Source organism: Cicer arietinum, chromosome 2 (genome assembly GCF_000331145.2).
Source record: "Cicer arietinum cultivar CDC Frontier isolate Library 1 chromosome 2, Cicar.CDCFrontier_v2.0, whole genome shotgun sequence".
Lineage (NCBI taxonomy): Eukaryota > Viridiplantae > Streptophyta > Magnoliopsida > Fabales > Fabaceae > Cicer > Cicer arietinum.
Window position 1 is genome coordinate 380,353 of NC_021161.2, and position 13,305 is coordinate 393,657.

The 13,305-nt window shown below is 30.7% G+C and overlaps 2 protein-coding genes across 2 annotated transcripts in view; both read right to left on the minus strand.

Annotated features, from left to right (window-relative positions):
- The window catches only part of LOC101512355 (glycosyltransferase BC10), a 6,487-nt gene extending 1,783 nt beyond the window's left edge, over positions 1-4,704 (minus strand). The window contains exons 1-8 of the mRNA XM_004489171.4: positions 3,957-4,704; positions 2,730-2,843; positions 2,374-2,474; positions 2,131-2,202; positions 1,675-1,756; positions 1,504-1,584; positions 315-353; positions 24-89 (exon numbers count right to left, since the gene is read on the minus strand). Of these exons, the coding sequence (XP_004489228.1) occupies positions 24-89; positions 315-353; positions 1,504-1,584; positions 1,675-1,756; positions 2,131-2,202; positions 2,374-2,474; positions 2,730-2,843; positions 3,957-4,208 (807 nt within the window). The 5' untranslated portion in view covers positions 4,209-4,704. The remainder of the gene's footprint in view (positions 1-23; positions 90-314; positions 354-1,503; positions 1,585-1,674; positions 1,757-2,130; positions 2,203-2,373; positions 2,475-2,729; positions 2,844-3,956) is intronic.
- A 1,577-nt stretch (positions 4,705-6,281) lies between these two features.
- LOC101512681 (uncharacterized) lies at positions 6,282-10,225 on the minus strand. The gene is made up of 6 exons (XM_004489173.4): positions 10,022-10,225; positions 9,837-9,928; positions 9,689-9,767; positions 7,808-8,666; positions 7,578-7,711; positions 6,282-7,191 (listed from the first exon to the last, which is right to left on the minus strand). The coding sequence occupies exons 1-6, from the start codon at positions 10,105-10,107 to the stop codon at positions 6,345-6,347; spliced, it is 2,097 nt and encodes a 698-aa protein (XP_004489230.1). The 5' UTR covers positions 10,108-10,225; the 3' UTR covers positions 6,282-6,344.
- Between the last annotated feature and the right edge of the window lie 3,080 nt (positions 10,226-13,305).

A 13,305-nucleotide genomic window follows, 5' to 3' on the forward strand; every position in this document is an offset into this window, starting at 1 on the left:
GAAAGAAAAGAAAAGATTCTTACAGCCATTAATGTTGGAACATAGTGTTCATCTGGTATACAGTTATGCACCTTAGATGTGTCAGCAGGCTGCATGAAGAAAGAAAGTATACTTAAAAACCTTTACTTCGTCTGTTCATATAATTGCAAGAACCTATTTGAATGTATCATTTCAAAATCAAATATTGAATCACTTCATGACATTTCCTGAGCAGATGTTATAATGATTTTTATTAAAAATAATGAATAATTGAAGCTAATGTTGTAAAATAAAGATATTATTAAATAATTTTTCTTTGTATATAGACAACTTACAATGATTTGATCCCTCCAAAATTCTGGTAGCGGCTTTTTCTGCATTTAGAGATGAAAAGAAGAATGAGGCTGTTGGCATAAAAGAGACCAGGAAAAATGTATGGTTTCAAAAATATTCAACTTAGATCCTTCCCAAGTACAGTGGTGAAGCTAGCCTAATTTCTATGAGGGAGTCCAAAATATAAAGAAAAAAATAAAATATATTTTTAAAATTAATATATTAAATTTAATTAGTGAGCGAAAAAATTAATAATAATTTTCAATTATATAAAATGTAAATTAAAACCATAATAAAGAAAATAAAAAATCGATGATAGATATTTAGAAAAGTAGCGTTCGACGACGCTTTAAAAAGTCAAATTTATATATTATTGGATCTATAACAACTAGCATTATATTTTTCAATGTAAACATCTACATATTTTTACTAATAAATTTATTCGAGGTAAATAAATATATATTACTAGAGTAGCTAAGCATAATACTGCACTTATTTGTTCCAAAAGATAATATTGTTTGAGGCAGAAAAAGCTACCCCATACTACAAGAGGCTTTGCCCCTGCCCAAGTATGACTATATATAACATTTAGGCTCTGGCTGGTTATAAAATGATATCGGATAAATTAGCAGATTCAATTTAAAGAGTTTGCTAAAATTAATAGTTGAATTGACCGATAAATATAAAATGACATGGAAAAAAATATAAATAAAATTTAATTTTTCAATTACGATAATCAAGGAAAAAAGAGAGAAAATATGATATGATAACCTAGCTCAAACACTACTTGAAATAGCATCTCAAAAAATGCTATAAGCTCCCAAAAAAACACTATAAGCTCGGGAGAAAAAATCGTTACCGAACAATTGTATTTTAATTATACGAACTATACGCTATAAACTATTCGCTATAAGCTAGAGATTTGGCCTTGTCAAAAAGAGCCTTAATGGAATTGAATGTGTGGAAACCCTCAGAAATATTTCCAAAAATAATTAGAAGAAAGAAACATTTTTAACATGCTACAACTTTCCAAGGTCTATGATCCTTAGAGATGCACAACTTTCTTTGATAAAGAATCCGATATTTTCAATGAAAATTTGAGATAGAGATTTAGGAAAATATATATAAGATCCTTGTGACACCATATAAAAGATACTTTATCAACAAACCATGCCACTAATTAGTAGTTACCTTGCAATATTTTTTAAACATAGGAAAGACAGTTTCATCCTCCACTACAACCTTTGCATGCTTCCTGGTCAGAACAGCCCACTGCAGGAGAATTCATCATAAAATGAATGCCATGTATTTTCAGATTCAGAATGAACTTATAGTAAACTATGCATTACGCTAGATTTTTACCTGAGATCCTTTTCTCCAATTATAGACTGGAATAACTGGATCCATTTTTGGATTGTAACGGCCTTCTTTTGTGTCCGCGAAGCTGCTTACATTTTAATGGCAAGTTTATAACAATTATAACGTTGCAAATAAATAACTACACGTGCATAAATAAATTATAATGTTGGGTATGACTCATAGTTACCAATAAGTGTAATATGGGACGTAGTATTTAAATACAAATTGTATATTGTAAACCTTAAGTTTGAAATATTAATACAAAGAAACTGCAGCAGCTCTGCAATCGGAGACATAGCACAATTAGCCGAACTTCGTTACAAACATCGTGCGTTGATTGTTTACGTTTTTCATAATTGGTTCCATTGATTCCATTGAAGTATCCCTAAAACTAGACGACAAAACTCAGTTCTATGCAGACACAATGTGCTAGAGCATAAGACAAGTATGTATCCTCACCTATCAACGAAACTAGTCGATGTCGACGTGATGTAGTCATATGTGTAGCTGAAGTTGTATAAAGGTATACAGCTGAAAATAAATCAATCAACTGAAATATAGTTAGATGCTAGCTCAAAAGTTGAAAAATGTCAATGGTCATTTCTTCTATGAGTATGGTAAATGGAAAGAACTTGTTAAAGATTATAGCAAAGAGTACAATGATTGAAGATTAAATGGTTATTAACAAAATTATACCCTCACCTATCTGAGAGGAAAACAAAACGGTCATTTAAAGGATCACCGAGCGCGTGTCTAAGTAAAATGCGCTCAGCCTCTATCATGCTTGCCTCTCCCCAATCTACCTGGAAAAATATCATGTGGACTAAATATCATGAAGCTGATAAACATAACAAAGTCGGATCAGAGTTAAGTAAATTGAAGACGTTAATCTTGAAGCATCTCAATAACAAATCAAATTATTTTATATGTATGTAAAAAATTACACAGATGATCCATAAGATATCAATTTTCAATCCATCAATCATATAAGATAGCAAAGAGACATGGTGGATAACAAAAAAAAAAAAATCTGTTTCAAACAAAGAGAGTATAGAAACCTGTATGCTATCATTAACTTGACGGTTCAAAAAAAATGATGATTTAGTTGTTGCCTCATTCAACAGAAATCCTGGCCTTGGGTGAACGAAAATTGAGAATTTGTTATCTCCTCCCTGAAAATATAGCATAAATCTTTCTGTAAACATTACTGCATCTCAACATTAGGGATGTTATTAGTAGTTAGTTATATAGTCTGTGAATTCTTATAAATAGGCTTGATGTAATCACTTGAATCAACATTTTGTCATTTGTACCATTTTACATTCATCGATATATAGAATACAGTTTTTGACTTTTATATCTTCTGCCATGGATGTCATGTTTCCTAACACTCAACACTAAACAAGAAACATTCATGAAATTGCAATCAACAACTACACATCTATTATGAACACTTACCATAAGCATGACTTTCGTACTTAGGTGTAAAGAAAAAGAAAGAATAAATAACAATAAATACAGCATAAATAAGTAAATAGTATTGAAAATGCAAAAGACAAAAATCTGTTGAACCATTTGTGGTTCAAATCCGGTTCAATATGGGTCAAGCAGACTATGGTACAGCGGCTGATCAAACCAACCAGTGAATTGGCTGATTCTCGGTTGAACGGGCCAGTTTGGTCCGGTTCCTAAAACATTGACATAAGGGACACGCCAGTGCAAAAGACTAAAAGGGCCATCAGATCATAAGCAATTTCCCCTACGCTTTATTATTAATCAATGATTGCTAAATGTACATCATGATTTAATCATTTAAAACATATATTGATGAAATTACTAAATTTACACCATCAACTATTCTCAACAATGCATTCAAGTAAAGCACTTCCCAATAACTTTCCAATATTAGCTCAAAGTGTCACAAGTTGAAACTAAGCATTGATTATTAATCAATAAAGTTGAAACTAAGTAACCACAATTAGGCACTCTACTTTAGTTTCTAATTAAGCCTCCTACAAATCATCAATTCCACACACAAAATTACAAAAACTAATTAAAACAAAAATAAATGACATAAAGATAAATAATCATTAAAAGAAAACCAAGTCATTGGACTCAAATGGTTAATGCGTTTCACTCAAGACGAATAGTTCTGCAGAACCTGAGTTAAAATTCAGCCAAACTTTACTTACCTTCTGGTCAAACTCCATATTACTAGGGTTAAAAACAAAAACAAAAAACAAAAAACAATATGAAAGAAATACTAAAAAAAAAAAAGAATGTACCTTAAAGAATGCATCCCAAACCATTTCCAAAGAAAGCCTATTCCTTGCAATGAAGAGAAAAGCAATCTTTGGCTTCTGAACTTGAGATTGAGAAACAAATTGGTGTTGCAATGAAACAAGCCCTATAACATGAGTATACCGCATCTGCATAAACAACAAACTTCCAAAACAAATCACAACCACTAAGATCAAAGCAAAAACCTTCTTCTTCCATTTGTGTTGAGATTTCTGTTGAACCAATTTCTTCTTCATATTCTACACCAACCCTTTTGAAACTAAAACTGACCCACCATTTCAAATTGATTCAAAAGCTAAATCACTTCATAAAAATCGAAACTTTAACATTTACTTCAACTTTGTAGCACTCAGAAGTTGAAGATCCAACCAGATCCATAACAACCCAATAATCAAAACTCACAAATTCACCAACCCAATTGAGAGTTTAGCAAGAAAATTGAGCAAATAAAGACATAGAAACACACCCAAAAGGTTAAAAATGAAAGCAAGGTTCAAGTGAAGCTATGAAAAAAAGGGTTTTAGAATCATATGAACTGTTACAAAAAGTGAAAGTGTGTTGTTATTTGGATAATGAAATTTCAAAATGAAGCAAGAATATGAGGAAAGTGTTTGAAGAGTGGTTGAGTGAGTGTTAAGAGTGAGAAGAAATAAAAAAGGTTATTTTTTGGGTGTGAAGAGTGTATTTTTTCTTTTGTGTGTCTCAAGTTGGGGGAGTGTCTTAAAGTTTATGCTTTTTTTTTCCTGGTTGCGTGTGAAGGAGGTGATATAAAATACAAAAGATTTTTCACTGTTATTATGTTGATTGAGATAAAAGAAAAAATATTGAAATCATTTCGTTAAATATTTTTGGATGTAATAGGTAAGTATGATCTCACATATGGTGGTGTAGTTGACTTTATGGTGCAGCAGTCGATTCTACGATGGAGTTGATCCTAAACGATTGAATTAAAAAATATATTTTTTTAAGTAAATAATTTATAGTTGACTTCTTCATTAAATTGATTGTAAATTTATCTTCTCTTTCGCTTGAAGTAACATATCATAAATCGACAAATAGTAAAGATGAAATTCGACGTGAAACAATTTAATTTATTTTCACAGTAAGTTTTAGAAGCTTTTCACTAAAAGTATCATGTAATCTTTACATTTGTAAATCTAGCATGTTCTCATTGTGTGAATTGACCAACCCTATTGAGTGTTCTACAACATTGAAGTCTTTCTTTTTTCTATATTTTTTTTATTAGAAAATTGCAAGGTTGAAGATGCATGAGGGTCTTGGCAACTAATTTTGATTTGGTGTAATTTGTAACATGGCTTTTTGTGTATGGTGGGTATGTTGACTTCATAAGAGTTTGGTGTCGGATTAGGGAAGAGTACCTAATGGCGGTTGTTTGTAACCCTTTATTAATGATGAACATTCATTAGGGGGGCTTTGATCAAATGCATTAATGCATTTGTATTTTAAGATTTTGTACTAGCCTCGTTACTATTTATGAACTCGCTTTTTATTTTGCTTGAAAATAGAGATATATTTTAAAAAATGGTTTGGTAACAAATTTTATGAAGTACCAACACATAAAGTAGTAATTTGGCTACTTTTGTTTTCATCAAGTTGGTCACTTTTGGGACTATGAAGCAATGTTTAAAGATATATTAATTAGTATTTCAGTTTATTGGTTTACTCTTTTATAAAATGTAAAAATCACTTTTTAATCTATAAACAACACACTCAATGACTACAAATCCTAATCCAAACACAATTAATGGGCATTTTCCTTTCATATGGTATATATATTTGGTTGGACTTAAATTCCCCGGCAATTAGGAGGAGCACTTAGTCAAAAGTGATACTGAATGTTGGATAAAAAACAGTTGCCTTGTAATCAAAATTCACCAAAACTACTTTAAAATACAAATCAAAATATAAGACTATATGTTGTTTGTTCTGCGTTTAACAGTTGAGATATGTGGTTGTGACTATACAGAATCAAATTCCATATATTTTGATTGTATACAGTGGTACTTTTCTCCAAATGATGAATCGCGTATCTCCAACTGTCTAGAATTGTCCAGATTATCGTTGCAGCCTCATGAATGTGGAAGGATCGTTATCGAACAAAGCTCCCAACATAGATCCTAATTTTGGCACGTCAAATTTTAAGCAGAACAAGAGTAGAGGCTCAATGATCATTCACGGATTAGTCATCAAGAACAACATCAGGGGCCGAAATACACCAGCCGCCACCTAAACATTTATCGATACGTCCTTGCGAAGAATAATGATACTAAGCTTTAAAGTGGAAGATATGAACATCAAGACAGTAAATTTGTTGCAACAAAATTGCTTGTCCAACTAACTAAAATTACATGTCAACAAGAATGAAATAAAATATGAATACAAAGTGCCCAGCATGGTAGGTGAACAATACCTACATAGAGGTAAGTAGCACTGTTCCATGTCCAAAGGGATTCAACCCAGTTCCAATAGTCACCAACACTAGTACCATAAAAGTCTTCAAAAGCACCTTTCATTAAAACATATGCTACTGGAGGAAATGCAATAAAACCTAAAGCAAGATTACAAGTGGCCCTCAGTAAGGTTCTCAAGCTCCTAGCTCGAGTATCAAGCTTCAAAGGTCGAGCCATCAGACAAATCGGGACAATGAGTAAAGCCCCGATTTCTGCTGTGGCAAAGTTAATGACTGACATGAGAGATAAACCAATGAAAGCGGTTGATATTGTTACAGATTTTAAGCTAGCCCACTCGCTTTTCTCGGGCTGAGATGTAGCAGCTTCGAAAATTGAAGAATCCAATATGAAGTATAAAATTAGGAGGCTAGAAGCTGATAGTAAACCCCAAACAGTAAAGTTTGTTGTTGGGGTGGAATTAGGTATTTGACATAGGAAATATGGGAGTAAGGAGACAACAGCACCCCATAAATGAATGACCAAAACTTTTCTGGCTGAGTTCAGCCATTTCCAAGATTTGTGGCTGACATCAACTTCAGAGGAAGATGTGGATTGAGGGGTGTACTTGTTAGCATCAGCATGGAGAGATGCTGCAACTATTGGAAGTGGTGCAACCAGTAATGCAAATGGAATCATGTAAACTCCCACTGATACAAACTTACCAGGAGATGTCAAGAGGTATAAAAAGAATGACTGATGAAATTTCTCCAGAAGGTTGTTTATTGAGCGTACCACTCCTTCAATCAACCTGCAACAAGTAGCACATGCTTTGCTGGGTGATCAAACAGAGAGAGAAAAATCTTCTGACTATGTGCTTTAGTATAAAGTACAGAAGCAGTTATACATAGATTATACAAGTTCATTAAATGTTAAAAGCTAAATAACATAACATTCTATACAACTTACATGTTACGATAGTAATAGTTTCCCATCACAATCACACACCCCTCTTGGAAAAAGAAATAATAAGGATACAAATCACTGCCATTTTGTCATTTGTCATGTTAAAGATTTCAATTTTTTCTCTTACCTAACAATTAGGTAAAAACTGCAAAACTTTAACAATATTTCCATTGATGGCCAGCCATTTATTCCAAGATTGTTATAAATAACACATGGATGAGTGACACATACCTTCCACCACGGAGAATGAATTCATTACGCCTGATCATTTTAGTAGGAGAAACTTTTGGTGAAATTTCCATAGTGATTGCATCAACTTGATAATCACGGAAGGCACCATGAGGACCAGTGGGAACACCCAAACCCTGGGAGGAATGATATACAAATAAAGAATATTTATAAAATGGTAATAGTACTAATATAATAATAGATACAATTTAGATGGAGTAAAAGTACAATACCTGAAAATACAATGAACTTGCTAGTGTAGCAGCCCCCTCAACATACTCAGTAGCAGAAATACCAAATTTCCATTGAGGATTTAAGCTTTTAGCAATTTTTCCCAGAGATTCAAATACGCCACCCAAAGTATTAAGCCACCTGGAGCCAAGTAGAGAAAATGTCTTCTTCACTTTCATCCGCAAACCTTGTTTATGTACTGCCAGATAATTTACAATATTGATGAGGTCCAGGTTTGGCATCTGCCCATTAGATGCCTCGGCATAGATATTAAGATTGTCTTCATGATGGTTACCTTGCTCAGCAACTTTTATCACAAGAGCTGCAGCCATAGTTCCGGCACGTCTAAAACCACTGTATAATTTTCTATCAAAATAAGGATTGTGTCCAAGTTCATCAATAGCATCACTGTCGTTACATGTTTCACTATTAACTATTTCAGCTTCATGGAATGCAGGGGCCTGATATTCTCTTAGCCATGCGGAGACAGCAGAATATTCTCCATATTGTGAATCGGCCACAAGCCATATGACATCCTTTGCCAACCAAGTAACCCGTGAAAGCAGTGAGAACACCGAGTAAGCAATGCCCAAAGACAAAGCCTCTGCTGGACCAACTTTCTTTGGATTGTAAGGCGTTACCAAGACAATAGCTTCCTTGCCATCGCCCCGTGGTGCTCTAATAATTCCAGCTATGTTGATTCCAAGTGATGAACAACTTATATTTTTTGAGACTATACCTGAATCAGGACTGGTGAAAAAGTGCAGTGGATGAAACTGATTCAATTGAGGGTAGAACTTGTGATAAGTAACCTCGGCATCCAAGGCTGACATATACTGTGCAATAATTTTATGACTATCACTGCATTGGAACACAGCGAAAGTTTTATTTCTTTTTCTCAGTTGTTTCGAAAAGGAGAGAATGGGGAGATAAAAAAATAACGAGATAATTAACAGAATATAACGATTGATAAATGTTTGAATCGTGGGAAAAAGGTAAGAATTCTAAAAACTACTCTCTAGATTCACTCATAGTTTTTGGTCAGATAGAAAAGTGGGAAGAAATAATATATATAATTATGTAAATTGACTTATATATCCTTTTAAGGTAAAATTTCTAACATCCAATGAGAGTCCATTATTTTACCACTTCATCATATCATTAATTTCAATGCATAATTACAAGAGTGAATTGACGTGGCAAAACAATGGACTCCTAAATGAATGTGAGTGTAAAACTAGTTTACAATAATAGCAAGTTTTCAAATCACGGTTGTAGTAACCGCCGCAGTCACAATTCATGATATTGCAGTCCCATCAAGGTCGCATCAAAATCAAATACCATGATATAGCAGTCCAGATTGCCATCGCAGACATTTATTTTAAAACTTTAGCAGTAATGCATGCTCTTTAAACTCTAAAGACTTGTTTTGATTGACTTATTTGAGTTTATCTACTAGCATAAGCACTTGTAAATACAATGTTCAAGAGGTTATAAAAACAGCTTATGACATATCAACAAGCTATTTTCAACTTATGCCAGTTTGACTTTATTTTATCTTGATAAGCACTTAAATCATGTTTGGATAAACAACTTAATTAAGCACTTATTGAATTAATGCTGATGTATAAGCTATTTCTATAACAAAACAAAAGTCAAAATAAAGTCAAACTATTTTTATATAAAACTTTCATAAGCTATCTTGGAGAGCTTATGAAAATTAACTAAAAATAGCTTACTTCATAAAACTTTCCTAAAAAGTCTCACAGTGTTCAAACAAACTAGCAACGGTAGTTTTTTTTAGAGTAAAACTAAAACGAGTGTAAAGAAATGTAAAATAAAACTAGAAAGAAATGAAATTGAGGTAAAAAGTAGTTAGTTACATGTGAGAATCAGTTAAGTCATTGATGAATTTGTTAGCATGTGAAACATGATGAGTAGAGAGCATGTTGTTAGCAGAACCTGAAAAATCAAAAACATTATTCAATTATTCAATCAAAATAAAAATAAAAAAGAAGAAGAGAGTGTGACCTGGCATGAGGGCATTTTCGGAAACGTAAGTATTCTTAGCGAGAATAGGGAGAAGTAGAAGAGCAACGATTCCCGATACGAAACAAACGATGCTGGAAAATGGAAACAGAAAACACGGTAATTAATTTCAAATTGAAATTGAAATTGAGAAAACGAAACTCGAAAAAGAAGAGAAGTGTACTTACCTAACATAATTACTGTGAGAGATTAGGAAAATCCCTAATCGTAAGAATGGACGAACTCTCGGTTTCGGCGTCACGCTTTCAACCATTATTTCTTCTCTTTTTGTGTTACATTCGCGGATCACACAATTTGCAGAAACACTCCAACGAAGAAGAAGGAGTGTTTTGTCAACAAAAAAAAAAAGAGTGTTGTTTTTTTCGGACAAAGAGAAATTGTGAGATTGGATTTAAAAGTTAATGGCCCAATTATTGTGCCTCCGCATAATTACTATTTTCACCCCATTTTTTTGTTCCAACTATTTGTACTCCATTTATTTATATATAGGGGTTTTTTTAGTAACCCAATTCTAAAAATTAAAATTACTAGTATCCTATCTTTTGAAAAATATATATTAGACTATTTTATAACTTAGTTATAAGTTGTCATTTACAAATACAACTTTTTTATAATCGCGATTTTCTTAAATATTTTTTTTTCTTTAAATGCATCAAATCGTCTTTTGGAACGACGACTTTCTAAAGTATATCAAAGTCCAATAAAAAAAAACAAATCTTTAAAAAGTCTGCATTAGAAACTCGGATTAGACTTCCTTAAAGAATTAACATTTGCAAATGGCAACTTCTAACTAAGTAAATAAAAAAGAAAATTTGATATATAATTTTTAAAATGTAGTATATTGTTAATTATTTTTTAAAGCTGGGTTATTAAAATAAAAAAACTCAAATATATACAACAATTTAATTTTTGTTGATATTTTTTCTTAATAACCCTTATTTCAAAAAAAAAAAAAATTGTCAAACTATTCCGTTTTAAAAACTATATACCAAAATGCATTTTTTCTATCTTAGCTGCAAGTCGTCTATTCAAATGACAACTTCTTTAAGGAAGCTCGAGTTTGCAAATGAGACTTCTCTAAAAGAATACTTTTTTAGATTCATTTTTTTTTTAAATAACTATGTATATATAACTCATTAAAAATAATTCATAAAAACACAACAAAACAAATTTTATAAAAATTACGATGAAATTAATGTCGAATGTGATCTCCAGTATTACATTGAGACTGTCTCCTCGTACTTATTCCCACACACCACAACAATTTTACGAGTTAACGCCGTATAACAAATTAATTTTGACAATCAATAAGAAGACAATCATCGACTATCATCGACTATCCTCTACATCAAGCGAAGAGGAATTGTTGTATAACATGTTAAATACTCGTTATAACATATTTGAGTCCGCTTCCCAATTACTTAATAATATGTATCAACGGAACTTTCATATTCAAAAGATTTGCGAATGCATATACTTCGTCTAATCAAATATTCAAATGGACTCTAGATGAAAATTGTTCTTCTACAATATATTTCCATCGACATCCTCAAGAAGAAAAGGAAGAAGAAAAAAAAACTCAAAATGTACTAAGACGTTGTCAAAATCTATACGCGTAACAAAACATTGATAGTGTGGTACTAGAGACTACATTTGACATTAATTTTATTATAATTTTTTGAAATTTTTTATGAATGAATTTTAATGAATTACACACATATATAATATATATATATATATATATATATTGTTAATTTTAAAAAATATTTAAAAAAGATAATTATAATTACTATTTGCAAAAACAATTTATAACTACTAAAAAAAAATATTTTAGTATATAGTTATGAGTTTTGTTTATATATTTTTTTTTTTTGAAATAAGGGTTATTAAATAAATCCCTTTTTTGTTATGGAGTTGGTGCAAAAAGTCGTGCTCAAAATCATCTATAAAAGGAAAAAGAAAACAACGAATAATTTTAGGTCATTAGTTTGGATACTAATTTATCATGTGAATATCTTTAATGTTTTCTTTTTTTCCCTATTTAACGACCGTGACATATAAATATGTCTAAGTTTAATACATTTTCTCCTGCATACCGACAAACAAGTAGTTAATTTTCATTTTTTTATTTTAAAAAGATTAAATATCAATATTAAAATATAAGCTAAATATTAAAGAGTTCAAACTATTAATGAAAAATATTTAAATCATGATAATAAATAAAGCTAAAAAGAATAAACAACTCTCATTTGTGAGAGTTATCAAGCCCTTTGGAATACTAGTTGCTAGCATAATAAAACAACAATCCCATCTATAATAAAAATCTTCCACTAGATCAAAGTGTTGTAATTATAACATTTTGATAACATGTTAATAAACATCTTTTGGTTTGAAAAATAGATTTTCGAAAATATAAAGAACCAAATACATGAAGCACATTGAAAGTATGTGACACATGCAAATATTTCGCACATAAATTTGCACCCCTGATAATTTATCATGATTATGGAAAATACCCCCATTCATGTTTATCAAGTAAAGATGAATTAGTTTTCGTGGATATCAATACCACTTTTAAACTTAAATTTGGTGATGGTATTCTAAATTAACCGAACAACAATTATATGCATATATTATTAATTTTTTTTGACTTAATTGACTCTATTTTAATTGAATCGTAAAAATAGTAATCTCATTTTATTTTTCTTCAGTTTTAATCTTCAGACATAATTTTAGTAAAATTTTTGATGAAATTTCATTATTTTTGCGTTTATTTAAATCATACATAATTCTTTTTATATCTTTTAAATAGGAGACAAAAATTGCAGTTAAACCTAATTTTTTTTTATACCTATTAAATACTTCATTCCATCTCTATAAATTATGATGTTTGAAGGGAAACAATGTAATAATAAGAGTTATGGGTTTTTTTAGTGAAAGAGATTGAAAATATGATGTGTCGTTTTAATTAAATCTCATTTTATTCTTTGTTAAATGTCATATGTCATGCCACACAAACATATAGTACAGTGCACATGTACAAAATTTAACTACTTAATAAAAAAAATATATATAATACAAAGATGGTTGATGATATAGACTTAAATGACTTTAAAAAAAATTTCAATAGTTATAAATATTTGTATATTTTTTCAAAGACAATTATAATAATACATTTTATATTCAAATACTAAATTAATCTTTTTTCTTTGACATCATAAAAAACTTGTATTAGGCGCTCCAACTTCTTCATGCTATCAATATTTTATGAGTAAAGGAAGTATCATGACTTATTATCTAAAATTTTAAATATAACCGACAACAAAATAATATATTTGAACTTAAAATACAATAATTTTTTTTAATATTTAATGTTATATATTTTTCGTTGTGTTTTTGCCAATATATATATATATATATATATATGTATATATATATATATATATATATA

Excerpts from the sequence above, each read along its gene's own strand:
- LOC101512681 (XM_004489173.4), bottom strand. The coding sequence starts at position 10,107 with ATGGTTGAAAGCGTGACGCCGAAACCGAGAGTTCGTCCATTCTTACGA. Across the intron at positions 9,768-9,836 it reads CGAAAATGCCCTCATGCCAG|GTTCTGCTAACAACATGCTC; the intron begins GTCACACTCTCT and ends TTGATTTTTCAG. Across the intron at positions 7,192-7,577 it reads TTCATTCTCCGTGGTGGAAG|GTTGATTGAAGGAGTGGTAC; the intron begins GTATGTGTCACT and ends TACTTGTTGCAG.